The following is a 27,539-nucleotide window of genomic DNA, read 5'->3' on the forward strand; positions in this document are numbered from 1 at the left end:
CTATATATTATTTTCATTTCCTTTTCTATATTTTCTCTTGTATCTCTCGTTAGTTCCATATAGTAGTAGTAGATAGATAGTATAACGAAATCAAAACAAACTTTACTAAAAACAAATCATAAGGATTTCTGTATTATGGACTTTCATTTTAAACTTTTTTCTTGTTATTGTTTTCCTTACGGCACTGCATTGTACATTGTGTGAGTATTTGTTGTTTTTATAAGGGTGTGTAGGTTGTTGTCATTTCGTTCCTTTATTGTGCTAGTGAATAAAAAATAAAACAAGAACAACAATGAAAATAAAAGAAAAACAAAAGTTGTTGCTTTTCCTGTATATGTGTACCACACAGAAAATTCTACACTGGCAGACTCAGTGTCGAGGCCTACACACATAGTTTTATAGACAAATGGCAAATTATTAGGGAAAAATCGTTACAGTAACATAAATAAACGAGAACATGACAGTTCTTTAGAAATAAAAAAAGGAACAATTGTGTGAAATTACCAATAAATAAACAATAACATAATAAGAAAAAGAAAATCAGTGTTTTTAAAGTTAAAAACCATTACTAAAGAACAAAATCGTAGTATTATTTAAAGAATTTTCCGAAAATTAATTTGTGCAAAAGTTTACAACAATGATGAACTATAAAACTAGGGTAAATATTGTTAATTATTAAATTTAATCTTTAACCTTTAAACACAGTAAGAAATTTAGTATTTTTTTTAAAGGAATAATAATAATTTTAAAAATATTAAAATTTATTTAAAAATTTTTAAATATTTAAGTTAATTTTGTTAAATTTGTTTTGTAAATAAAGTATAGTTCAAAAAATTTTTAAAAACCATATTGTTGTTTAACAGAAAATCTTCAAATTTTATTCAGCTGTAAAAATTTCATAATTCAGCTAAGCTAAATTACCTTTAAAGCTTTTAAATTACATGAAAAATCTTGAAAAAAATAATTTTCATTTAGATATGTGCAATTCAGCTAAGAAAATATAGTATATTTTTAAAAGTTCTTAATTCAGCTAAGCTGAATTGGTTTTAAAGATCTTAAATACATAAAAAATATTGAAAAAATTAATTTTAATTTATAAATATGCAATTCAGCTAAGAAAATATAGTATATTTTTAAAATTTCTTAATTCAGCTAAGAAAATACAGCTATAGAAAATATATTTCCTAATTCAGCTAAGCTGAATTGGCTTTAAAGGTCTTAAATACATTAAAAAAAAAAATATTTTCATTTAGTAATGTGCAATTCAGCTAAAAGATATAGTATATTTTTAAAATATTTTATATTATAATCAGTTGAATTGTTAATAGTTAAATCTTCGGAAAATTTGTAAAAAAATCATGATTATAGAGAAATTTTATAATTCAGCTAAGAAAAAGTGATCTATTATTTTAAAAATTATTAATTCTGCTTAGCTGAATTCAGATCTTAATAACTAAGTATTTAAAATATGTTATTATATTGCATTTAATAGTCCGATTTTCTAATTCAGCTGAGAAAAAATAGTTTAATTTTGCAAAATGGGTAATTTAGTTTAGCTGAATTTGAAGCTAAATAGCTTAATATTCAAAATAAGTTATTCAATTGCATATTATGGCTAGATTTTCTAATTCAGCCAAGAATTTTTTATTTATTATTGTAAAATGGATAATTCAGCTTAGCTGAATTAGAAGCCAAAGAGCTTAATATTCAAAATAAGTTATTAAATTGCATATTACGACTTGTATTTTACTATTCAGCTATGAAAATTTTGTTAATTATAGCTAAATTTTAATTCAGCTTAGCTGAATTGGCATCTTAAGAGCTAAACAATGAAAATAAGTTATAAAATTGCTTACTATGGCTAGTATTTTACTATTCAGCTATGAAAATTTTTTTTTAATTATAGTAAGATTTTAATTCAGCTTAATTGAATTGGGAGCTTAAGAATTTAAATATTGAAAATAAGTTGTACAAATCGATTATGTAAAGAAATGTTTGAATTCAGCTAAGAAAAACTTTTAATGTGGCAAAATAACTAATTCAGCTAAGCTGAATTGAGTGCTTTATACTAAAATTAGCAGAAAACAAGGATTTTATAAAGAAAATTTACAATTCAGCTAAGAAAAATTTCCAAAATTACTAAATTCAAACTAATCTAAATAATTTCTTTTTAAATTACTATTTTCAGACATCCGGTGCCCCACCAGTACCACCACAACGTTACTCCTCTATGCGTGGTAGTGCTCCAGGCACACCACCCACTGGCATAACTGCAGCACCCACGTTTGGTGGTAATAGCAGCAGCAATAATGCCAATGCTGTTAGTCGTTTAGTCATTGATTTGGAAACAAAATACGGTAAACATTTTCACAATGTTACCGAATTTCCCAAGCCACCACCATTTGTAAATATTCAAAAAGTGTATCCTAGTCGAACTGTCAAAACAGCAAATGGTATGTAAATAAACAAAGAAAACAAAAACAACATACAAACAATATGCTACTCCTCTAGCCACTAAATGAAATGAGGAATTATTTATCAAGGAATGCTGTTCATTTTCTTTTTAAAAATATTATTATTATTATTATTTTTTCTTAAAAATTAAGTTAAACTTTAGTTTTAAACAAATATTGTTTGTTTTTATTATTTGCAACAAAGAAAACAAAAATATTTTCTTTTCTAGCAAATCGTTACTGCACGTGAATTATACTTTTATTGCAAACAAAAACTGATGTCTTTTTTTAAATAATAACAAAAAACGATGTATTATTTTCATTATTATTATCATTTCTTTTGTATTATTAAATAAAATAAATCTGTAATATTTTGTAAATGAAGTTCTTTTTTATTATTTTTATTATATTTTAATGTTATCTAATCATTTAATATTATTATTAAATTAAATTTTTTTAATTATTATCGAAGCAACAAATTTTAAGCAAAATATTTTTACTTGTCGTTAATTAAGCAAGAAAATTTGAAGTTTTTATTTAGAAAATTATGAATTATAAAGAATAGCTTTATTGAAATTTTGTTTTTTTTAGGTTTTTATAAAAAACTATTATTTGTTTAAACTAATGTCATTTTGTTATAAAAAAAGAAGAAAAACCTCAACATTAAGTAGTTTTAACACCTTAAAGTATGCTGCATAAAAACAAATAAAAAAAAAAAACACATACACCTACATACACTTACACTCACACCTCTACTTTTAGCATGCTTATTATTATTTTTTAATTATTACTTTTAATGTACATTATTGTTTTTAAAATAATAATTATAATTAAAAAAAATGTTTTAATTATTTTATATACATAAATAAATACATATTTAATAAAACATTTATACACATTTTATTTGATTCTTCTACTTCTATTTTGTATGCGCATTAAAAAAAAATCAACAATAAAATCTTTAATAAACAAATTTATCCACATTTTTAATCATTTTCAAAAAATAAAACAAATAAAACTGTTATATTTTTGTTTCACTTTTTATTTATTTATATTTTTTTTTTTGTTGTATATGATTGCATTTTGTTTTGATTTTTTTTTTTATAAAAAATATTCGACTATTCAAATCAAATTACAGAGCCGTCAATAGACTAGGCAATAGATTATATTAAACTCCATATTGCTGACTGGATTGTCGACAAAAGACTAGACAGCATTCCAGACTATAGACTATATAAGAGTCCATACTATAAACTAGAGAATAAACTAGACTATAGGCTACGCACTAGTCCAGATTTTAGACCACATAATAGAATAGACAATAGTCCAAACTACATACTAGACTATAGACTGCATCATAAACTAGTGTATGAACTATGATATAAAATAGTCTATAGAATATATACTAGACAATAGTCCAGACTATAGACTAGACAGTAGATCAGACTTAAGAACAGACTATAGACTATAAAAACACTGGACAATAGATTAGACAATAGTCCAAACTATAGACTAGAACATAAACTAGTCTAAACTATAAACTAAACAATAGTACAGACTAAAGTATAAACTAGACTATAGACAAAAACCCAGATTAGCAATAAGCAAAACCTATAAACTAGAGAATAACCTAGATTATAGACCAGGCTATAGAATAGACAGTAGTCTATAGACCATAGGCTAGACTAGAGTATAAACTAGGCAATAGACAAGACAATAGTCCAGACTAGAGTATAAATTGGGCAATAGACTGTATGACTTACTATAGAAGAGACAATAGTGCAGATTATAGAAAAGATAAGAGTCCAGCCTAGTCCTACAGAACTAGAACATAAACTATTAACTAGACAATAGTCCAGACTATATAATGAACTAGACTATATAATAGAGAATAAACTAAACTAGACTGTAGAATAGACAATAGTCCAGGCTATAAGCAAGACTATAGATAATATAAACTTTACTATAGACCAGATTTGAGAACAGACAATAGTTCATATGTTAGACTAGATTTTCGACAAGACAATCAAGGCTAGACTATAAACTAATCAGAAGGCCATACTATAAAATAGACTATAGACCAAAAATATAAATTAGACTATGGATCGAACTATAAACTAGACTATAGACCAAACTATAGACTAGACTATAGTCCAGACTTTATATTGTAAATTAAACTGTATACCAGAGACTAGTCTATTGGTTAGACAACAATCCAGACTATAGATTAGAGTATAAACTAGGGACAAATTCTGGCATTCGATATCGATCGAAACCTCAATAGAATTTTAAAAAATTTTATTAGAAATTTCGTTCGCTTTCGACTATAGACTTGACTATAGTATACACTTTAGGCTAGACTATAAACTCGACTATAAGCTAGACCAGGCTATAAACTATAATGTATAACAGAGATATAGGGCAGAATAGAAACTGGACAATAGTCCAGAGTATAGACTAGACAAAAGTCCAGACTATAGACTACACTACACTTAGCTGAGATTAAAGGCTAAACTATTTTCCAGGCTATGGACTTATAGATGAACTACAAACCACTTTTTAGCTTAGACTACAGTCCAGATACTATAGACCATACTACAGACTTTGGACTTTAGTCCAGACTATAGAAAAAACAAGAATATAAACTATACTTACTATAGTGCAGACTATAAACTAGAATGTAGTCTATTGATTACACTATATGTAGTCTAGAGTACAGACTATATCACTGACAAACTATAAACATCCTTTGTAAAAACAAACAACAAAATTAACATTTTCTAAACTCATTCCTAATTCTACAACCAACAATCATTCAAACATAAATAAATATTTGTTCCAGTTACCACAGCTAGCAGTAATAACAATAACAACAATAATAATAACATTACTACAACTGATAATAACAATTTAAATACAAATACTACAACAGCAACTGCAAATGTCACCACAACAACAACTACGACGACACCAAAACCACTACAACCCGCCGGTTATCAACCATTTATAAAAAAACATAGAGCACCAGCTCCACCGCCACCACAAGCAGGTGTAGCTGCTGCCACGGTCTCGGTAATACGTCAATCTAGTTTCCTTTATGGAGCCGCTGGTATAGGTCACCAGCATACACAATAATTAGTTAATATAAAAAACAATTGTAATTGTTAAAAGAAAACACTAAACTATAAATCATAGATGAATATTTAATTAATAGCATTGCAAAATATCCTTTAAATGTTGTGTTGTAATTTTTGTATTATCATGTAAAGGAAGAAACACTTTTTTCAAAATAATTGTTAAATTAAAAAAAAGACTTTAATCCTTGTCTCTATTAACGTATGTATAAATACAAGTACAGTAAAAATAATTTAAACATCAATGCCTTTATTAACATATAGTTGTGTATTTTATAAATATATTTAATAAATAAATACTTATAATCGTAATAACTAATATTAACTAATTATAATTAAAATAATTAATATTCTTTTTGGTTTCTTACCTTTAAATTTTAACACAAAAAGGTTTTTAACAAAATTATTTCACTTAACTGTTAACTTAACTGTTTTATTTTTTTTGTGAAGTAGAAAATGAGGAAATAATTAGAGTGGCCATATTTATTTTGTTGTTTTAACACAGAGTTGCCGTTGCCAGCTTCGCAAAAAGCGGACAAAATAATCTCATATGGAAATTTTGTAGAATAAATTTGTAATTATCGATAATTTTTTTAAGAAATTTAATTTAATTGTAATTATCGACAAATTTATAATAATCGACCAATTTTGTTTTAAAATTTTTAATTATTGGTAAATTTTCTATGAAATTTATAGTTACAAATAAATTTTTAATAGAAAATTTTATTTTTTTGTTTAATTTTCTAAAGAAAATTATAGTTATAGATAAATTTCCTATAGAAAATTATATATATCAATAAATTTCCAGTATAAAATTATAGTTATCGATAAATTTTCTATAAAAAATTACAGTAATCGATAAATTTTCTATAGAAAATTGTAGTTATCGATTAATTTTCTATAGAAAATTGTAGGAATCGATATGATTTCTATAGAAAATTATGGCAATCAATAAATTTTCTATAGAAAATTCAGTTATTGATAAAATATGTATCTATAGAAAATTATAGTTATTGATAAATTTTCTATAGAAAATTATAGTTATTGATAAATTTTCTGTAGAAAATTGTAGTTATCGATCAATTTTCTATAGAAAATTATAGTTATCGATAAATTTCTACAGAAAATTGTAGGAATCGATTTATTTTCTATAGAAAATTGTGGGAATCGATAAATTTTCTATAGAAAATTGTAGCAATCGATAAATTTTCTATAGAAAATTGTAGGAATCGATAAGATTTCTATAGAAAATTGTAGTAATCAATAAATTTTCTATAGAAAATTAAGTTATCGATAAAATTTCTATAGAAAATTATAGTTATTGATAAATTTTATATAGAAAATTATATTAAGCAATTTTCTATAGAAAATTATAGTTATCGATAAATTTTAAAAAATTTAATGCTATCGATAACTTTATTATAAAAATTAAAAATTTTCGGTAATTTCCTATGCAAATTTAAAGTAAAGTCGATAAATTTTTTATAGAAAGTCGATACATTTTTAAGAACAAATTGTGTTCAACGATAAATTTTCTAAAAAAAATAAATTTTCTTTCAAAATTTAAAAACTATCAATAAATCAATGACTGCAAAGGTGAAAACATTACATTTTCTTCATATATAAAAATCTTATTTTACTTTAAATAAAATTCACTTCATTTTGTTTTTAATTTCTATACAATATATAGTTTCAAAACCTATGACCCGACTGTAATCTTTTTTATATAGCACAAGTAGCAAATTAACAATAATAGCACAAACATACATTATTATTACAAATTAGTAAAATTAAAAAAAAAATCATTAAGGAAAAATAGTTTAATAATGTATAAGCAATAATTGTTCTATACAATAGCTGCTAATAACAACAAAAAAGTATAAAAATTCTATATAAAAGCAATATAAGTAACAAACCATATTAAATCAATTATTAACTCTATATACATTTTTATCAGTACTATTAGTTTAAACTGTAAAGTCCGAGATTAGTCCATCACTTAATTATCAAATAAATATTATATAATTAAATAAAATAAGCTAATTATGTTTCAAATATTACATTTTGGAATCCTTAATTTTGGAATTTTAACCTTAAAACATAACATTTTCTGTACCACTATCTCTAAACTTTAAAAATAGTTTATTGAATTTATCTACTTAAATATTAATCATTTAAAAAAACTGTTTTTTAAAAACTTTAAATTTGTTATTTTTGTTTGTTTCAATTGATTGGTGTTTATAGCAAATTAGTTTTTAAAAATGTATGTCTAAATATTTCTATTAGCGTCTACTTTTTAATAATTATTATAAAAGAAAATTTAATAAACTTATTGTGATAAGTATTATTAACTTTGTTTGTCTTCGATTGATTATATACTGTAACTAATTAATCTAATAAAATTAAAATTTTTATGAATTTACATTGGCAATAATAACATAATTTAACGAAATTATAAAAAAAAAAACTAAAGAAAATTTAAATATTTTATAAAAATTTTATTAAACAAAAGTCTACATAAAAAACTCATCATTAATCATAAAATGTTATACAAACTTATATTATGATATGATTTTTTGGAAATATATAAAGAAAAAATAAATATTAAAAGTTAACAAAAAAACTAAATTTTGAAGTTTTAATTAAATAAGAAATGTTACTAAATTATTGGGAAATATCGATAAATTATAGATATCGATAAATGATCTATAGACAATAAAATTTTCTATAGAAAATTATAGTTATCAATAAATAAAATAACTGAATAAATTTTCTAAAGAAAATTATATAAATCGATAAAATTTCTATAGAAAATTATATAAGCCGATAAATTTTCTGTGGAAATATATATGAAAATTATATAAATCGATAAATTTTTAATAGAAAAAATATATAAATCGATACATTTTTATAGTAAAATTATATAAATCGATAAAATTTTTATAGAAAAATTATATAAAACGATAAATTTTTTATAGAAAAATTATATAAAACGATAAATTTTTTTATAGAAAATTTTATAAATCGATAAATTTACTATAGAAAATTATATATGTAAATCGATAAATTTTGTATAAAGATTATATAAATCGATAAATTATCTATAGAAAATTATATAAATCGATAAAATTCCTGTAAAAGATATCGATACAATTTCCATAGAAAATTATAGTTATCGATTATTTTTAAATAGAAAATTAGAGTTACCAATTAATTTTCTATAAGAAATAATAGTTATTTTTTAATTTTCTGTATAATTTATAGTTATCGATATATTTTCTAAAGAAAATTTAAATTAACGTTAAATATTATAAACAACCAAAACAACCCCTAGTTTATTTTTTCATAAAGTGGCCACCCTGTTATCATTCACAGTGAATGTGTACATTCAAGAAGAAGAGGAAAACAAGTCATCTTTTCACTGACAAAGTAGATTTTTTTTGTTTATCAACAGCAATTTAATAAGTTAAAAATTTAATAAATTTACCAAAATGTTAAGTTCTATGGTAAAAGAACATCAGGCTAAACAAGTGAAACGTAAACAGGAACAAGGTTTGTTGAAAATAATGAAAAAAAAAATAAGATTGTTCTTTATTGTTGGCTAAACTATATTGCAGAAGTAAAACGCAAAGAGGCCATAGAAGCTTCCAATGAATTGACTAAAGCTCTAGTGGAACATTTAAATGTGGGGTATGTGTATATATCTACAAATGCTTATTCAAACTTAATATAACGTTGGTCATGGTCAAGTTTAGACTATAGTCTGGACCATAACCAACCATTAGTCTAAACTATAGACCGAACTATATTTTAGTCGAAACCATTGCACAGTCTTTCCTATTCCACTTGTTAATTAATTTATTATCATTTTTAGAGTCGCCCAGGCCTATTTAAATCAAAAACGTTTAGATGCCGAGGCAAAACAGCTGCATGTGGGAGCTACAAATTTTGCCAAACAAACACAACAGTGGCTGCAATTGATAGACAATTTTAGTAGTGCCTTAAAAGAACTGGGTGATGTAGAGAATTGGGCTAGAAGTATAGAGTCAGATATGCAAGTTATACAAAATACTTTGGAAATTGCCTATAAAACTAGTCGACAAACGCAACAGCAAGCACATCAGGGTGCAGGAGCAGCAGCTGCTGCAGGTGCTAGTACTTCCTCATCATGAGCAGTAGTTCAATAATTAAGTATTTACTAATATTTTTTTTTTAATTAATATAAATTCACAGTTTTCAAGTCTTTATTTTTTTTTTGTTGGTTTTGTTTGTCCATTTAAAGAAATTTAAATAAATACAAAATATTACAACTAGTTGTTTGTTGTTACATATAATTAAATAATTACACAAACATTATTATAATGTTAAGGTTTTTTTTTTAAAGAAACAATTATTTTGAGTTAGATTTTTTAGAAATTTACAAGTTTTTTGCAAAATAATTGTTTCTTGTTTAAATATGTTATAAATTATTACTAAAATAAAACTTGCACACAAGTACTTATATTTATATTAAAATTATGACAAAACTGAAGTTCAGAAATTAAGGTACAGAACAAAAAGTTTATGTGAAAAGATAAATTCACCTCTATGTATAAGACAACCACAAAACTAAACCAATTTATTACACAAACAAGCTGCGAAAAGCGATTAAAACTAAAGTAACATAAACATTAAAAAAATGAATTCAAGTAGAAGAAAAAACAAAAATTGGCTTATAAATTAGCCTAATATATTAATGGTATCGATAACGATAACGACCTGAAAAGATAAAAGTTAAAAGCAAACTTAAATCATGCAAAAGGTCGGAATTTAATTTAAACTTTAGGTCGAACCTAGTTTAAACTAGAAATAATTCAATTAAATCTAGATTAAAGTAGTTTACAAGGGGGCAGTGTTTCTTAACCAGTTTGTGTTTTATGTTAAACTAGGTTTAATTAATAACTGTACTTTATTATTTAATCTCTTTTATATATTGAAAGCAAAAAAAGATAGAATTTCTATTTGTTCTAATGTGTGAAGTGTATTGCTGCTATTTTTCATATTTACATTTTACTTACGTGGTGAATAGGAACGACTACGACTGCGTTCATAACGATGTCGATGACTATGATGAGATTTGCTACTATAACTAACAGGAGAATGATGACGTTGTTGTTGCTGTAGCTGCTGTTTTTGGGCACGATAACGTTCACGTAAATCTCTAGGATATCGGATAACATTTAGAAAATATCTGTTTTTATAAAACTAATAAAGAAAACTTACTTGGCTGGTCGACCCATATAAACACCAGGCGTTGGCGTGTGAGGCCTTTCGGTTATGGAGTAGGCTACACGTATGCGTCTGCCATCAATTTCCATGCCACAGCAATTATCACAGGCTGCTTTAGCATCAGCTAAATTTTCATAATAAATAAAACAAAAACCACGAGAACGACCGGTCTGTGAAGGAAAGTGAAAAAATTTGTGAAAAATTAAAATAGTCTAGTCTAGATCTAGTTTATAGTCTATTCTACATTCTAGTCTATTAAATTTTATTTCATTTCAATTTGAATTTGTAACAACAAGCCTTTGGTTTCGTTTAAAACACTTTTAAATCAAAACTCTATATATTGCTGTTTAAATTTTTTTATGACCCCTCTGTTTGACATTTTAATTTCTTTAAACTTTAAATTAAATGCATTTAGTAGGGTGTATTTATTTAAAAAAAGATGTAATTCTAACATAAATCATACCTGAGCATCAATAACAACTTGTATGCGTTCTATGGGGCCAAATTTGGAAAATATTTCTCTGATTTTAAGTTGTGTGGTATAGACACTTAAACCAAAGACACCGATACAGCGACAGGGTAAAGGTTTTTCCTGTTATAAAAGAAAAAAAGTTAAAAATTAAGTCCATGATATAATTTAACTAAATGTATTAAACTTACTCTATTGCTACGATTTGCTCTATCATACGAATTACGTGAACGGGAACGTGTTGGAGATTTTGTTCTTGAACGAGATCTACTATAATGACGACGACTGTTGTGATGTCTTTTTTTATAGGTGGGTGATATGGATCTGTTTAGTAGTAAGAGGGAATAAATAGTATTATAATTTTCTTAATTTATTTTATTTTTAAATGTTGAGTTATATGCAATTTTTGTTATCTGTAAATCTTGATTTCTGTTTTTATTTAAATTATTTAAGATATTTGTTAACGTTTTGAAATGTATTCAATTTGATAAATTGACTTTCGACTAGTATATTGTAATCTTGCTAAAATGTTTCTTAATAATAAATATAAACTTGTTAGTATTGAAAATTTTGACCAATTTGTGTTTTGTAATATTTTGAGACTTGAATTTCCTAAAAATATTTAAGTAAATATTAAATTTCAAACATAAAATAAATTAAACTCATGTTTAGAAAGATGTTGGTAAACTGAAGTACTTAAATTCTAGTCTATACTCTAGCCTGCAGTCTAGTCTATATTCTAGTTTATAATCAAGTCTTTATACTAAACTACAGTCTGGTATTCTGTCTAATCTATGGACAGTTTATAATCCATCCATCTAATCTTGTCCTTAGTCTAAACTATAGTCTAGTCTATATTCTACTCTGTAGTATATAATCTATAATCAAGTATATAGTCTATTCTATAGTCTAGTATATAGTCTAGTCTATAATATAGTCAATAATCTAGTCTATAATCTAGTCTAATTCATAGTCTAGTCTATTTTTAGCCTATAGTCTAATAGTTTGATATAACAAACACAAAAATTTTAATAATTTTCTTAAAAAAATTTCAAAATTAATAAAATTTTTTTTTTCAAAAACTTAAATTTATCTTCTCTCTAACCTCAAAGTAACTTCAATGAATTTTGAAACACCAACAACAACAAACTTACCTGGAAGTACTACGACTATCACTAGAATAGCGACCACTGTGTCGGCCAGTTGTTATAGGAGGTGGTGATGGTGGATGTCTAGAATTGGAACTACTGCGTGAATCATATTTATAGCGGCTATAGGATTTACTACAAAAAATGCATAACAAATAATGTAGAAAACTATTTGCCATCAGAGTTTAACTACAGCTAAACGACTTACCGGCGTCCAGAGCGTCTATAAGGGGAGCGGGAATACGAGCGACGTGGAGTAACAGAACGACTACGTGAACGTGGACTCTAGCAGGAGGAATAAAGTAAAAGGAATATTTAATTAAGGAAAATTCGAGGAAATTTGTTCAAAAGGCTAGTGAAAGCTTTAGTTTCTTTTAATATTTACCATTCTTTAGGCAGAAAAATAAGAATTATTGATAGCTCTTGTTTAATTAAGGTGTTTTCTTTATTTCTTTAAATTATTAATAAAGTTTTGTTAAGTTTAATAAATTTTGTTTGTTAAAAAGTGAAAAAAATTATCAAAACACTGTTGAAAAATGCAAAGCCGACTGTCTATAGTAAGGTTAATATAGCGTTTTTGAGTATTTATTAGCGGGTTTATAATGTTTAAATAATTCTAGCGATTTTTATTTGGTTTTTAGGTTATCGCTTAAATACCATTACTAAACAGATTACAATTGACACCGCTAACGACAAGCGACATGTTAAACAAAACAAATTCATCTGGAATGAAATTAATTAGAAAAATAACTTAAAATAATGTAAAATTATAAAAAATTAAGCAATTTATTAAAAATTAAAAAGCTGGAGAATTATTCGATATTATTCTGATAAAAATTAAATATTTAATTTACAAAAAAAAAAAACGATAAAATAAAAATACATAATTTAAATTTTTTTCAAAAAGTTAAAATTCTGCTAAAAATTTAAATTTTAACCAAAATCTAAAATTTTATTAAAAATTCAAAGTTTTACGATTTTCCATTAATACTTTTAATTTTAAAGAAATCTATGTTCGCAGCAAAAACACGGTAATGGTTTGTACTTCTATAACTACTATTTATCTTCTGCATTACTTAGAAGTACTCTGGTAATGACTTTCTAATAATTTGATATCGAGGTATGTACTTCTTTAACTACATATTTGTAAGCGAGCGTGGAAGTACTTGCCTTCAATGACATCACCGTGTTAAAATAATAACTTAAAATGCAAATGAAGTAGTGAAAGGAGGTAGGTTTTATTAGCTTTTTAACTCATTACTTTTCAATGTAATTTTTTCCTGGGTTCTTTTCAAAATCCTATTTTTCCCTTAAAATTTCACAAATATAAACCATTTTTTTTTTTTAATTTTACATTAAATTTTATTAAATCTTACTTAAAAAAATCTTAAAAGAACATGTAAAAGTACAACATTTTCAAATAAATACCAAAATTTACTTTTGTTTTGTTTCCTGGTCAGTAACATAACGCACATAGATTACCGGATTGGGTACACTAGCTGGCGGTACATCCAACTCATCATTATAAGAACAGGCAATGGCTAAAGTACTGCCATCATGACTGAAATTAAGTGATGAAATCGATGTGTCGTATTCATGAAATTGACACAAACGCTTCTTATTAAAACCATCCCAGATATTGACATAACCATCAGAACCACCGGTGGCAAACGTGTTGTAAACATTATGAAAACTAATGGCATTAACGGGATAAATATGTTCTACGGTGTCTTGTTTATTGCGATGGCACTTAAAGGCGAATTTACGCTTTTGTACCTCTGGATCGGGATCTAAATATTCAACTGCTACACGGCCCTCGATGGATGACATAACATAGCCTTCTTTATTGGGGAACAGGCGTATACAGCGTGTTTGATATTTTAAAGAGGATTCTCGTTTCATCATGTATTCTTCCATTTTACGTAAATCCCATATTAAGACCTTACGATCAGAGGTGGCCACCACAATTTTCTCATCATTCACCGACATAGAATAGACTTTACCATTGCCCTGCTCATAGGTGCCGACACAGCGTTTCTCGCGCATATCCCATAGTTTAACAGTTTTATCCCAACTGCCGGTCAAAATGCCATTCACTGATTCAGCATGTTCTACACAACGTATAGGTTCGTCATGGGAACCCACTATATTTTCTGTATGGGTATTAACGTCATATAAACGCAAGTGATTATCCAAAGAGCCACTTACCACATGGACCACATCCTGCAAACAAACACAATTTTCTAATAAATTCAAATACATTTAAGCTTTCCATGATCATACCATAAATGTTACATCCAATAGCGGCGCTCCCTGTACAAATTTCTGCCTTACCGCATTGTTGACTACATCATAGAAACGCACGGTGCCATCCCAAGATGAGGCTATTAGATATTGATTGGATTTGGGACCAAATCTAACTGTAGATATTAAATCCTCGGGAGCATTATTAAGTTTAACCTCTGTTGGTCTCATTTTCGTCATTTAAATTTGTGTTTTTCTTAATTTTATTCTTTGTTTCTTTGGCAGCTTTCAAACAATATTTGCGCTTTTTTCAATTACTTTGTAAAGTAATTTTTATTAATTCTCTTATTTTCTTAATTTTCGTAATCAAAATTCGTGCAAAAGTTGCCGTATTTGCAAACAGATGTCGGTTTGGCAAATCTTATTCACAGGGATATGATAACAAACGTTATTTTAAAATTACACAGAGAGTTGCCACTATTATTAAGTTTATTAAGATATTTTTGATGTTTTAATAAGTTTTACAATTTTATTAAAAATTCGAATTTTTTTATACATAAACTATAAAAATAAACAAAATAATATTAAATGACAAACATTTGTCAATAACTATTTATAATTTTTGTAACAAAATAAAGATTTTATTTTTAAAAATAGTTTTTTAAATTGATATTTATTATAAAACAGAGAAAAGCCTTAAGAAATGGTCCAAAGAAGACATTTTTCTATAGAAGTCAATTTTTTATAGAACAATTTATAACAATTTATAAGCAAACATTTTTCTATAGAGCACTAACTAAACTTTTATATAGAAAACTACCTAAACAAGACATTTTTCTATAGAAAACTATCTAAAATCATTGTATAAAAAATTGTTCTGTAGAAAACTTGCTGAAGAAAATACCATTCAATAGAAAACTAATGCACACTCTTTTATAAAGAAAATACATTAAGAAAAACTTATTATTTTGTAACAAAATGAAATCTTTAAGTTAAAAAATGGTTTTATACATTAAAAATGCATTTTTTTTTTTCTAATAAAAACTCTCAAAATTTCGTAAACATCTGATATTTAAACAAAAAACCAAGCAAATACCAAAATATTTTCTTCTCCTTTTTTTTTTTTTTTTTGCAAATTTTACGTTTTTCCTTCAATCTGGCCACATTATTTTCATTTGTTTATGTTTTTTATAACAACCCTGTGGCCATATTTACACTCTTTTGCTCTCATTTTCTTTGTTTACATTTTGCTCTGTGCACGTGTTGTTGCACTACTGTCAAAATATTTATATTATTTTCAAGACAATCGCTGAAAAATGTGGACGCACGTGTGAAATTTGTAAAAAATATAAAATTTAATAAAATAATTAAAGAAAATATATTATAAATAAAAAAGTGTTAAGAAATTTTATAAAACTATGGCGGAGCAACAACAAAAAACTAAAAATTCAAACACCTTTCGGGTAATTAAAGAAAAGTGGAACCAAAATTTTTTTGGTCTTAAAAAAATGTTTAAAAATATAAAATAAATATAAAAAATCCTGTTTTATATTAATATTTATGATTTTATTTTATAAATTTCAGTTCAAAAGTTTTGCTGATCGTGTTAATGAAATCGATCTAAGACGTTTGGCTTTATACCATATAGGCCATGAAAACGAGGAGCTGCCAGAGGAAGAAAATGAAACATTTTTCCATCAGACTTTAAAAAAATGGATGGTTTTAAATTTATCCGAGGAATATTCTTTATTTTCCCGTAAAGTCATCAAGGTTGTGACATTGCCTCAGCTTTTACATCAAAAAGATTTTGTGGTGGACTTGCTATTGGAGAAGTTGGCCTGTGCTACTAATCTATCATTACAACCGCTGCTGGAGCTGTTGTATGTTTTGGCCAGAGATCTAAGAGAAGAATTTTATCCTTATTTTCAAAGGGTATTGGATCGTTTGATATGTTTGCTGAATACCCAAGATGCTGAGCAATTGGAATGGACTTTAGTGTGTTTGGCTTATTTGTTTAAGGCTCTTAAGCCTTATTTGAAAAGGAATATAGGGGTGGTGTTCAATTGCATTCTACCTTTATTAGATGAAAGACGTTATGAGGAACATGTTACCAATTTTGCGGTAGAATGTTTTTCTTTTATTGCTCGAGATGTGCGGGATTATGGCAAATTTTTGGAATTTATATTGGAGACCATAGTACGCGAACAGGTGGAAAGTGTTCAGGGTTGTGGTCGTTTGCTGTTTGAGATAATGCGCGGTGTTAAAGGACAATTCCATTCTATAGCGGGTGATTTTTTGCAGTTTATCTTTGAATCTTTGGTGGAGGATAAGAAAATTAAACCTAAACAAAGCCAGCTATTGAATGATATAGTGGAATACTGTATTAGCCAGGTGCTCAAGTTCATACAACCCCAACAAATGTCTTTGTTTTGGCTGAAATTGTGTGAAGTTTCTAAAAATTGTTTGAATCCCGCTAAACTACAAAATCTTTGTCGTATATTCCTGCAAGTGGTGGAGTATAAAGAATGTCGCTTTTTAGCCGAAATGGATGTTATAGTTCCCTGTCTTTTACATCTAGTGGATGTAACGGGGAAACATATTACAGAATGCTTTGAAGCTTTAAGAACTTGTACCCAGGTCATCAGCTGCATTTTGTTATCGGGTTCTTCTTTGGTCACCCAATTGGATACCAGCCGTTTGTTGAAGAAATCATTAAGCATTAAGGAACGTGAAATCTATGCTGCCTTTGTTAAACAAATGACTTTACATGTGCAATTTGAAATTTTTATTTTACCTAGTTTAGTGCAGCATTTTGAGGAGTTTTATGATAAGCCGGCTTTTGAACTATTAGCAGAGGTGCTTTTAAAGAGACAGCCTTTACAGTTTAATGCTTTAAGTGCACAAAAATGGCAGCCTTTAGATATTAAAGTTAAATCTGCCGAGACTTTAAAAAAACTAGAGCAAAACTTGAAGAAATTTAAAGTAAATGACCAACAAATGGAAGAGCAATTATTAATGTTGCTTATAGCTCCTCATTTGAAGGGTTTGCAGCAGGAGTTATTAAAAAAACCTTTAAACTCCTTAATACAAACATTATTAAAGGAGCTAGAGAACAATGCTGCAGAAAATCAACTCAATCTATTGTGTTTAATCATAACCATATATCTACAATTGAAATTTGCCTTAAACCCTCAAACGGTTAATACTTTAACACCTGTTTTAATACAAAACTGTAACAATTTAAGATGTTTGGGTGTATTAAATCTTTTAATCTTTAACTATCCTCAATTGTTTAAGGAATTACCAGAATTACGCTTAACTTTGGCTCAGTTTTTGGCACACCATGACCATGAAAAACGTTTGCTAGCTGCTCACACATTATCCTTAATATTTAAGGCCCAAGAACAACAGACACCTTATCATATTTTCTATCAGGCCGAGTTAATAGAACCTACAGTGCATAACTATAGAGAGCAAGTGTTATTGGTGCAAAAATTGGAGACCCAAGCTGAGTTATTTAAACAATTTAAAGAGGATTTCTATAAAGAAGATTGTGTACGTTTTCTTTTGGGTTTGTTGTATCACAATTTCAAATATGTTTGGGAGCCGGTTTTGAAACTTTTGGAAGATTATGCTAAACAATTGGATGTTTCGAAATTTTGGTTGATTTATCAGGAAAAACTGCAAACAACACAAGATAATATAGATTATCAAAACAGCAAAAATAATCAAGATTTAGTTGTTACTCAAACTTGGCAGTCCCCGGCCTTAAATGATTTATTGTGTTTACATCACCAGCCAACGTTAAGCCAACAACAGTTGTTTAACTATAGAAATTTACTATGGCAAAGATTGCCTCAATTTGGCAAATTAGTGGAATTGAAAAATCGTGAACTGGTGACCATGTTTATGAAATTTGTGGAAGAAGAATACCAGCTGCAATTGGAGAGCAAAGAAAACTCTTGGGATTTATCAGTAAAAAGCCAAAACTCTTTGGATATAGAAGACATAGAGGAAGATAATGAGCAGGAATTACAACAGCAGCCCGCCCAGACAACCAGCTTTAAAAAGAAATCGAAATATCTTAACAAACTAGACTCCTCTAACATCAAATCCATTTTACAAACTTTACAAACCAAATTGGCCGTCTTCGCAGCACATCAAAATCCTCGTGCCTTATACCGGGAAGCAGAACTTAAAACCCTCTATCTACGCTTGCTAAAAGGCTCTAATCAACAGCTGCAAAAGTCCGCTTTAGATTGTTTATTTTCTTATAAATCTAAAGCTTTAATACCCTATAAGGACTTACTTTACAATATGTTGGATGAAAAGAAATTTAAAGATGAACTGATAAACTTTAAAGTGGATACTGTTTCCCTGGAACATAGACAAGAATTTATGGAAATTCTCTTAAGATTACTCTATGGCAAAATGATTACTAAAGGTTCCCAAAAGGGTTTAAGTCCTCAGCAAAGGAAATCTATAATATTAAGATTTTTGGCACAATGTAGCCTTGAGGAGATAGAATGGTTTTTACAAATGGCTTTTGGTTTGTATGGAGAATTTTGCCAGGATTCTACAGATATTCTGGCAATACCTTCCCTCGTACAAAAACAATTTAATATGCAACAGGTGTGGTCTCCCAAGAAACTGCAAAGTGTGGTTAATTTACTGGAATTGATACGCAAAGAATTTGGTGGCATAATGCAGCAAAAGTTCCATTATTATATGCTCAAACTATTGGTTTTTATAGGCTGTGTATGCAATGAAGTGTTTTCCTTGGATTCATCATTAATTCATCCCAAAATGCCTTTGGTTTTTAGAAATTTAAAACACAATTGTTTACAAAGTGTTTATAACTTTTTTGAGCATATCGAGGACTTTGAATGGTCTGAGGATTTGATTAAATGCTTAAGTGAGGTTTTCATTTATCCCTCGCTGGAGAAACTGCCAGTGGAAAGTATACACTCACCTACTGTTTTGCTAAAACTTTTGCTGTTATGGGGTGAAAAACCTAAACATTTCAAGTTCCTAAATCAAAATCCTCCCCACAAACAAGAGAACATTTTCCATTTTATTATATCACTGCTGTTAAATGAAAAATCTAAGGCTTTAGTGCGTAAACCCATAATGGCTTTGGTGGAACGTTTGCTAGTGGCCTCGGAAAATGAATTAGAATTCGCTGATGAAGGACTACAACTGGTTAAGCCTTATATTCCAGAGCTATTGCAGCGTTTGAAAATGAATTTCTCTACCAAAGGTTCAAAACAACAATTGGATAAACGTGATTTAAATGTTTTGTCCCTGTTGACTAAACATGTTACGGAACCTGAAACCTGTGACAGTCTCTTGCAATTGCTTCTACCCATACTCATAGCTAAGACACAAACCCAAAGCTCCAATGAAGTGGTGGCACAAGTTATAACAACTCTAGCAAATCTTATCAAAAGACTAGAGAAACCGGAACTATATATACGCAAAATAGCTCCCTTATTCGAACAGGTTCAAGAGGTTTGTGCCCGCAAACAGTTGTGTGATCTAATAGCCGATATAGCCAGGATAAAACACAAACAAAATCCTTCCTCTCTCGACACCCAACAATTAAAATCATTGGCCAGAATTATATTATTACTAAATTCCTGGGATAAACGTTGGGTGGAGCAACCGGATTATGAAAAACGTTTGGAGGCTTTCAAGGAAATCAAGCAACAAACGGTTTCCAAACAGGGTGTTGATTTGGATTTGGGTATTTTGGTTATTTACAATTGTTTTTATTTCCTAAGGCATGACAAAGATATGGGTTTGCGTGACAATGCTAGTGAAAGTCTTAAGTTATTGCTGCCTCATTTGACCAAAAAGTATTCTGGCGATAAAATTCAAATAGACTATTTAGTGGGCGATGTTTTCATTAATCTCATACGTCGTGTTATTAAGGATTCTCATGAAAATGTGCGCAATGAAGGTATACGTTTGCTGGGTGAAATGGCTCGTGAATGTCCGGAGTCGCATGAAATTCTACAAGATCTTCATGGTCTAGGCGATAAACTGGATGTCGAGGTAGATTTCTTTGAGAACATGATCCATTTGCAGTCCCATCGTCATGGTAGAGCTTTACTCAAGTTTAACACCTATGCTGCCTCTTTGGAAAAGCCTCCCTGCGTAAGAACTCTCACGCAATTTGTTCTGCCCTTAGCCTCGCGTTATCTGCTGCAAGAACAACATGCCAGTAAACACACCCTAATAGATGCTGCCATAGAAACAGTGGGCATAGTTTGTCAACTATTACCCTGGCAGCATTATCATTCCATCCTCCGTTATTATCTTATGAAAATGCGTCTCTCTCATGACTACCAAAAGCAATGTGTACGCATAGTAGTAAGAATATTAGATGCTTTCCATTATGATCTATCGCTGGCGCAAAAAGATCAACAAACTTTGGAGAAGCTTAAGAATGTCATCAAAGAAAAGGCTGAAGAATTTGAGGTGGATATTAAGACTTCAAAACCAGAGGAAGAGCAAAAAGTAAAACAGGAGCTAAAGGAGGAAGAAGAAGATGAAGATGAAGAAGAAAATAAACCTAAAGCCAATGAAGAAGAAACATTAGAACAAGCTTTAGAAAAACAAGAAGATGAAGAAGAGGACGACGATGATAGTGAGGAAGAAAACAATAACAGCAAACCCATTATCAAACAGGAGCCTTGTTTAAACAAAATCACAGTTTTACCCTCAAATGCCTCGAAGAAAGTGTTAACTACTATAACCACCATATTGATACCCACCCTAAATCGTTCCATAACTGATAAATCTTCTTATGATGTTAAACATAAAGTGAATCGCAAACGTTTGAGTATGGAGCGTGAAGAAGAGGAAATATTGAGGGTACCAATTGGTTTAGCTTTGGTAAAATTAATGCAGAAATTACCTCAAGAGTTAATGGATACCAGTTTGCCAGGTGAGTTAAAAGAGAAATTACATGGAACATAACTAGAACTGAAATAAAACAGAACTAGAACAGAATTATAACAGAACTATAATAGAACAAGAACAGAACTAGAACTAGAACAGAACTAGAATAGAACTAGAACAGAACTAGAATAGAACTAGAACAGAACTAGAACAGAATTAGAGCTCAACTAGAACAGACTAGAACAGAACAGAACAGAAGTAGAAAAAAACAGAACTAGAACAGACTGGAACAGAACTAGAACGGAACTAGAACAGGACTAGAACAGAACTAGAACAAAACTAGAACAGAACTAGAACAGAACTAGAACTGAACTAGAACTGAACTAGAACTGAACTATAACTGAACTATAACTGAACTAGAACTTAACTAGAACTGAACTAGAACTGAACTAGAACTGAACTAGAACTGAACTAGAACTGAACTAGAACTGAACTAGAACTGAACTAGAACTGAACTAGAACTGAACTAGAACTTAACTAGAACTGAACTAGAACTGAACTAGAACTGAACTAGAACTGAACTAGAACTGAACTAGAACTGAACTAGAACTGAACTAGAACTGAACTAGAACTGAACTAGAACTGAACTAGAACTGAACTAGAACTGAACTAGAACTGAACTAGAACTGAACTAGAACTGAACTAGAACTGAACTAGAACTGAACTAGAACCGAAATAGAACTGAACTAGAACTGAACTAGAACTGAACTAGAACCGAACTAGAACTGAACTAGAACTGAACTAGAACTAAACTAGAACTAGAACTTGAACTGGACTAGAACTGAACTAGAACTGAACTATATTTGAACTAGATCAAAGCTAACCTTGAATTGAAAACAATAGAACAAGAACAGAACTAGACCAGAACTAGAACAGAACTAGAACAGAACTAGAACAGAATTAGAGCTCAACTAGAACAGACTAGAACAGAACAGAACTAGAAAAAAACAGAACTAGAACAGACTGGAACAGAACTAGAACGGAACTAGAACAGAACTAGAACAAAACTAGAACAGAACTAGAACAGAACTAGAACAGAACTAGAACAGAACTAGAACTGAACTAGAACTGAACTAGAACTGAACTAGAACTGAACTAAAACTGAACTATAACTGAACTAGAACTTAACTAGAACTGAACTAGAACTGAACTAGAACTGAACTAGAACTGAACTAGAACTGAACTAGAACTGAAATAGAACTGAACTAAAACTGAACTAGAACTGAACTAGAACTGAACTAGAACTGAACTAGAACTGAACTAGAACTGAACTAGAACTGAACTAGAACTGAACTAGAACTGAACTAGAACTGAACTAGAACTGAACTAGAACTGAACTAGAACTGAACTAGAACTGAACTAGAACTGAACTAGAACTGAACTAGAACTGAACTAGAACTGAACTAGAACTTAACTAGAACTGAACTAGAACTGAACTAGAACTGAACTAGAACTACTGAACTAGAACTGAACTAGAACTGAACTAGAACTGAAACTAGAATCTGAACTAGAACTGAACTAGAACTGAACTAGAACTGAACTAGAACTGAACTAGAACTGAACTAGAACTGAACTAGAACTGAACTAGAACTAGAATGAACTAGAACTGAACTAGAAACTGAACTAGAATGAACTAGAACTGAACTAGAATGAACTAGAACTGAACTAGAACTGAACTAGAACTGAACTAGAAACTGAACTAGAACTGAACTAGAAACTGACTAGAACTGAACTAGAACTGAACTAGAACTGCACTAGAACTGAACTAGAACTGAACTAGAACTGAACTAGAACCGAATAGAACTGAACTAGAACTGAACTAGAACTGAACTAGAACTGAACTAGAACTGAACTAGAACTGAACTAGAACTGAACTAGAACTGAACTAGAACTGAACTAGAACTGAACTAGAACTGAACTAGAACTGAACTAGAACTGAACTAGAACTGAACTAGAACTGAACTAGAACTGAACTAGAACTGAACTAGAACTAAACTAGAACTGAACTAGAACTGAACTAGAACTAAACTAGAACTGAACTAGAACTTTACTAGTACTGAACTAGAACTGAACTATATTTGAACTAGATCAAAGCTAACCTTGAATTGAAAACATTATATTACCCTCTTAAATCTTTTTCTTCCAGGTGTGTTTATGAAAGTCTGTACATTTTTGCGTTCTCCCCTGAAATCGGTGCGCATGTTGACCCGTGATATATTAAAGAAAATCATGTTGTGTTTGGGCTCTAAATATTTACCCATGTTAATGGATCATTTACAAAATTTGCTGACCAGAGGTTTTCAAGTGCATGTTCTTTCGGTTACTGTGCATGGAGTCTTGGATGCTTTACGCGATTGCCTACAGCCTCAAGATATAGAAAGCTGTTTGCATAATCTTTTGGAAGTGGCCTTAAATGATATATTCGGTGAGATTAGTGCTGAAAAGGAAATAGATAAGTTGACTTCTCACACCCCAGAAGCTAAACCTAGTGCTAAAAGTTTCCTGGTGTTGCATATAATAGCACGCAATATACGTGAAATCTGCTTGTTGGATTTACTTATGCCTTTCAAAGATCATTTGGCTAAATCAAAATCGCGCAAACTTACTTTAAAGATACAAGAAGCATTTGCCAAAATAGTCAATGGTTTGGTTGAAAATCCTCATATATCAAGAGAAAGTTTATTGATTTTTATCTATGGAACCATGTCGGAGAGTATAACAGATCTATTGCCGGGTGTTCAGAGAAGAGTGTTGAGCGAACAGGAAAAAGAGAAAATGAGAAGAGCAAGACCGGATTGTTTTATTATACAACCAGTGCCACGCAATAGATCGGGCGCGGTAAATAAACAAGTGAAAACAAATGCCCAGGCTAATGCTCATATCCTAATTGAATTTGGTTTGGAAATGTTGCATATAGTTTTGAAACGTAAAAAACTAGTGGAGGTAGATTATCCACCCTTTCTCAATCCCATACTGCCGTTATTGAAAGACTCTTTAAAAAGTACTCATATAAGAGTAACCACTTTTGCTTTGAAATGTTTTGCCACTTTATGGGTGGAGGAATATAAATTGAGTAATATGGAGGAGCCGGAGTATATTAAGGCAGTGGTGGAGAGAATGTTTGAAATCCTTAAGAATTTCTCTACCTTTGGAGCCTCTAAACAAGAAGACAATTTCCAATTAATGAAATCCGCTTTTAAAGCCATTGTTGCCCTGCTGCGCAAATGTCAATATTATAATCTAACCGAAGAGCAAATAGATGAATTGGTGCTGTATATAGAACAGGACTTACATGAGGGTGAAAATCAAAACATGACTTTTAACTTACTCAAGGCCATGTTAACGCGTAAAATTGAATCGAAAGCCATGCATGATATAATGAAAAGAATAGGTGATATGTCTATTACCTCACACTCGGACTATGTTAGAGATGAGGCCCGGAATTTGCTAACTACATATGTTATGGAATATCCTTTACATAAGCGTGTAGATCAAATTGTTAAATTCTTTACCGTGCAATTGTGCTACTCCTTATCCGCTGGTCGGCTCTCAGCTATAGAATTTTTATGTACAATTATCAAAAAGTTTCCTCTAACAATTTTGTCCAAAAGAGCTGAGTTTTTATATCTTTCTTTGGGTTCACGTTTGGTTAACGATGAGGAACCAGAGTGTCGCAAAGCTGTGGCTAATTGTATAGAGATAATGATTGGTAGATTAGAAAAGGCCGATCGCCAGCAGTTATTCGATATGACTCTATTGTTTTTCAATGCTGAAAATAAACCCTCCGTGAGAGAAATGGCAGCAGCTTTATGTTCTAGATTCTTAATGGCTGAAAAACAATCATTTGCTCCTAGAATAAAACTACTGCTACCCATTCTAATAGGGCGCATGACCACAAATTCCTCGAAACCGGGCAGATTTGTTAGAGCACCTCATGCCTTAGCTGCTGAAGATTTGGATAAACCGAAAGCCAAAAAGTCCAAAAAGGTAAGTTTATAAAAACACAAATTCCAATCAAACATTTTAATAACCCTTTACTTCCTTATAGACAACCATAAATCTAGAAAATGAAGTACAAAATATTTTACACAACGATGAGGAACAAAACGAAGCCGCATTGCTGCTCAAACAAAAAGCCTTAGATCATGAACTCATACAAATGCAATATTGTTTATTGAAAATTTTCGACTATTGTTCGGAGGAATTATTTAAAAATGATGAGATAAGCAATCTTATAGATGAACTGGCCTATGAATCGCAACGTCTTTTGGCTCACGAACACAATTGGGTGCGTTGTAATGCTGCGAAAATTATTAGCCACATTATAAGTGGCTTTGATCTGCCTTTAATTGGCCGCAAATTGGCTCAAATTGTTAGCGAAGAAGATGAGAAGAAACGCATTAAAATGGATTTCATTTATTTGAATCCTGAATATGATATTAAATCTTTGGTTTTGGATTTATGCGCGCAAATGATACCGGGTGATACGGCTCAGCCCATGATTGATGAAATCGTAAAGATATTCCTTTACGTAGCCACTATGCTGAGAGAGGTGCCGTTTAAGGTTAAACGTGAGGTTGAGCAGGAAGTCGAGGAGGTGCAGGAAGATAATAAGGAGTCTTTAACGAAGATCAATCTTAATTGGTTGATGAAAAATATAAGATTTCTTATAAATAAGGAAGTGGCTAAAGCTCCGCATAGTACTAGTATGGTGAGTAATCATTCTATTATAACTGAAAGAGAACTAGGCTAGAACAGAACTAGAACCGAACTAGAAATTAACTTTTCACTAAAAACTCAAATTTTTTACTAAAAACTAAAATTTTCTTTAGAAATTTAAGTTTTCACCAAATGTTCATATTTCACAAAAAGTTTTATTTCAATATTTAATTTTAACCAATTTTTTTTACTCTCTAGCGTACTGCCCTCTTCACTCTCATCGAAGCCCTCATCACCTTACTAACCGTCGAGACTTTAGAATTATTAGGACCTTCACTGCTTACCGCTCTTGTACGCGAAATGTCCGAAGAAGATCAAAATATTGATGCGGAATTACGTCAGCTGGCGCTACGTGTTGGCAGTCGTCTACGTAAACGTTTGGGTTCAGATCTTTATGATAAACTACGGGCCGCAGCTCAAATGAAATTAATGGTACGTCGAGCGGAACGTAGAAAACTTATAGCTCAAGAGAAAATTCATGATCCTGTAAGGGCAGCCAAACGTAAGGTGGCCGTACAGGAACGTAAGAAATCGTCTAAGAAGTTGAAGGCCAGCGTTATACGTGGTAAAACGGCTGATGTTAAACAAAAGCTAAAGAAACGAAAACGTAAAGCTGAAGAAGATTTGTTTTAAGCAGTTTTAGTTTGTAAATTGTAAAATTACTTTATACTAGATACAGTTCTTTTTTAAAGAAATATATGAAAAGTATATTTTAAAATAAAATTTAAATTTAAAGAAAGTTTTTGTTTTATTTTTTTTTAATTAACAGTGTTTTTGTGTTTTTTAATAGATTTGTATATTTATGGGATTAGAATTCCAGATTATTACAATTTATTGACGTTTTTTTTTAATTATTCCTTTATTTATGATTGCCTTTGATAATTATTTTGTTTCAGCAGATAAGACAACAACAATTGTATAATTGTTGTTTAAATTTTCCCCTAATACCTACAAGCAATATTTTTATTACAATATTAAACGTATTTCCCTTGAACGTAACACCTGTTGCTTTTCATGCGTCACAAAATCACCGACATACAACAACAATTATGGTGAACAAAACAAAAAGGAAATGTAAACATTTTAAATTAACTCTTTGTATATAAATAGTTCTTCTTCGGTATACTATTAACGGTAA

At 29.6% G+C, this 27,539-nt stretch overlaps 5 protein-coding genes across 7 annotated transcripts; 3 read left to right on the top strand and 2 right to left on the bottom strand.

The window, feature by feature from the left end:
* Nucleotides 1-383: 383 nt before the first annotated feature.
* On the top strand, nt 384-3,426 carry LOC119606521 (WAS/WASL-interacting protein family member 2-like). The gene is made up of 2 exons (XM_037960059.1): nt 384-658; nt 2,189-3,426. The coding sequence occupies exons 1-2, from the start codon at nt 638-640 to the stop codon at nt 2,459-2,461; spliced, it is 294 nt and encodes a 97-aa protein (XP_037815987.1). The 5' UTR covers nt 384-637; the 3' UTR covers nt 2,462-3,426.
* Nucleotides 3,427-8,968: 5,542 nt separating this feature from the next.
* Nucleotides 8,969-9,832, top strand: LOC119606518 (biogenesis of lysosome-related organelles complex 1 subunit 1). Its single transcript, XM_037960054.1, has 3 exons — nt 8,969-9,139; nt 9,205-9,277; nt 9,462-9,832. Exons 1-3 carry the CDS (start codon nt 9,079-9,081, stop codon nt 9,757-9,759), a joined length of 432 nt encoding a protein of 143 aa, XP_037815982.1. The 5' UTR covers nt 8,969-9,078; the 3' UTR covers nt 9,760-9,832.
* A 56-nt stretch (nt 9,833-9,888) lies between these two features.
* On the bottom strand, nt 9,889-13,034 carry LOC119606517 (transformer-2 sex-determining protein). Of its 3 annotated transcripts, none has more exons than XM_037960052.1 (8): nt 12,858-13,034; nt 12,681-12,757; nt 12,479-12,595; nt 11,516-11,648; nt 11,319-11,447; nt 10,850-11,025; nt 10,645-10,787; nt 9,889-10,345 (listed from the first exon to the last, which is right to left on the bottom strand). In XM_037960052.1, the coding sequence occupies exons 1-8, from the start codon at nt 12,858-12,860 to the stop codon at nt 10,320-10,322; spliced, it is 804 nt and encodes a 267-aa protein (XP_037815980.1). In that variant the 5' UTR covers nt 12,861-13,034; the 3' UTR covers nt 9,889-10,319. The 3 variants fall into 3 exon arrangements, with proteins under 3 accessions (XP_037815980.1, XP_037815981.1, XP_037815979.1); XM_037960053.1 differs by having other exon boundaries at nt 9,926-10,345; nt 12,479-12,556; XM_037960051.1 differs by having other exon boundaries at nt 9,927-10,345; nt 12,479-12,607.
* A 784-nt stretch (nt 13,035-13,818) lies between these two features.
* LOC119606519 (mitotic checkpoint protein BUB3) lies at nt 13,819-15,069 on the bottom strand. The gene is made up of 2 exons (XM_037960056.1): nt 14,756-15,069; nt 13,819-14,695 (listed from the first exon to the last, which is right to left on the bottom strand). The coding sequence occupies exons 1-2, from the start codon at nt 14,954-14,956 to the stop codon at nt 13,907-13,909; spliced, it is 990 nt and encodes a 329-aa protein (XP_037815984.1). The 5' UTR covers nt 14,957-15,069; the 3' UTR covers nt 13,819-13,906.
* A 943-nt stretch (nt 15,070-16,012) lies between these two features.
* Nucleotides 16,013-27,128, top strand: LOC119606508 (small subunit processome component 20 homolog). Its single transcript, XM_037960041.1, has 5 exons — nt 16,013-16,179; nt 16,301-21,668; nt 23,829-25,669; nt 25,731-26,393; nt 26,600-27,128. Exons 1-5 carry the CDS (start codon nt 16,135-16,137, stop codon nt 27,032-27,034), a joined length of 8,352 nt encoding a protein of 2,783 aa, XP_037815969.1. The 5' UTR covers nt 16,013-16,134; the 3' UTR covers nt 27,035-27,128.
* The last annotated feature ends 411 nt before the right edge of the window (nt 27,129-27,539 follow it).

This window comes from Lucilia sericata, unplaced genomic scaffold (genome assembly GCF_015586225.1).
Source record: "Lucilia sericata isolate MDLA Ls3-8-SP2 unplaced genomic scaffold, ASM1558622v1 Contig000596F_arrow, whole genome shotgun sequence".
Classification (NCBI taxonomy): domain Eukaryota; kingdom Metazoa; phylum Arthropoda; class Insecta; order Diptera; family Calliphoridae; genus Lucilia; species Lucilia sericata.

What these genes read in the sequence shown, in the direction of transcription:
- LOC119606518 (XM_037960054.1), top strand. Translation starts at nt 9,079, where the DNA reads ATGTTAAGTTCTATGGTAAAAGAACATCAGGCTAAACAAGTGAAACGT. An exon ending in GAAACGTAAACAGGAACAAG is followed by an intron (nt 9,140 to 9,204) that starts GTTTGTTGAAAA and finishes ACTATATTGCAG; the next exon opens with AAGTAAAACGCAAAGAGGCC. An exon ending in GTGGAACATTTAAATGTGGG is followed by an intron (nt 9,278 to 9,461) that starts GTATGTGTATAT and finishes TATCATTTTTAG; the next exon opens with AGTCGCCCAGGCCTATTTAA.
- LOC119606519 (XM_037960056.1), bottom strand. Translation starts at nt 14,956, where the DNA reads ATGACGAAAATGAGACCAACAGAGGTTAAACTTAATAATGCTCCCGAG. An exon ending in TATTGGATGTAACATTTATG is followed by an intron (nt 14,696 to 14,755) that starts GTATGATCATGG and finishes GTTTGTTTGCAG; the next exon opens with GATGTGGTCCATGTGGTAAG.
- LOC119606517 (XM_037960051.1), bottom strand. An exon ending in TATAGACGCTCTGGACGCCG is followed by an intron (nt 12,608 to 12,680) that starts GTAAGTCGTTTA and finishes CATTTTTTGTAG; the next exon opens with TAAATCCTATAGCCGCTATA. An exon ending in TATATGGGTCGACCAGCCAA is followed by an intron (nt 10,788 to 10,849) that starts GTAAGTTTTCTT and finishes CCGATATCCTAG; the next exon opens with AGATTTACGTGAACGTTATC.
- LOC119606521 (XM_037960059.1), top strand. Translation starts at nt 638, where the DNA reads ATGATGAACTATAAAACTAGG. An exon ending in TGATGAACTATAAAACTAGG is followed by an intron (nt 659 to 2,188) that starts GTAAATATTGTT and finishes TACTATTTTCAG; the next exon opens with ACATCCGGTGCCCCACCAGT.
- LOC119606508 (XM_037960041.1), top strand. Translation starts at nt 16,135, where the DNA reads ATGGCGGAGCAACAACAAAAAACTAAAAATTCAAACACCTTTCGG. An exon ending in AATGGATACCAGTTTGCCAG is followed by an intron (nt 21,669 to 23,828) that starts GTGAGTTAAAAG and finishes TTTTTCTTCCAG; the next exon opens with GTGTGTTTATGAAAGTCTGT. An exon ending in CTCCGCATAGTACTAGTATG is followed by an intron (nt 26,394 to 26,599) that starts GTGAGTAATCAT and finishes TTTACTCTCTAG; the next exon opens with CGTACTGCCCTCTTCACTCT.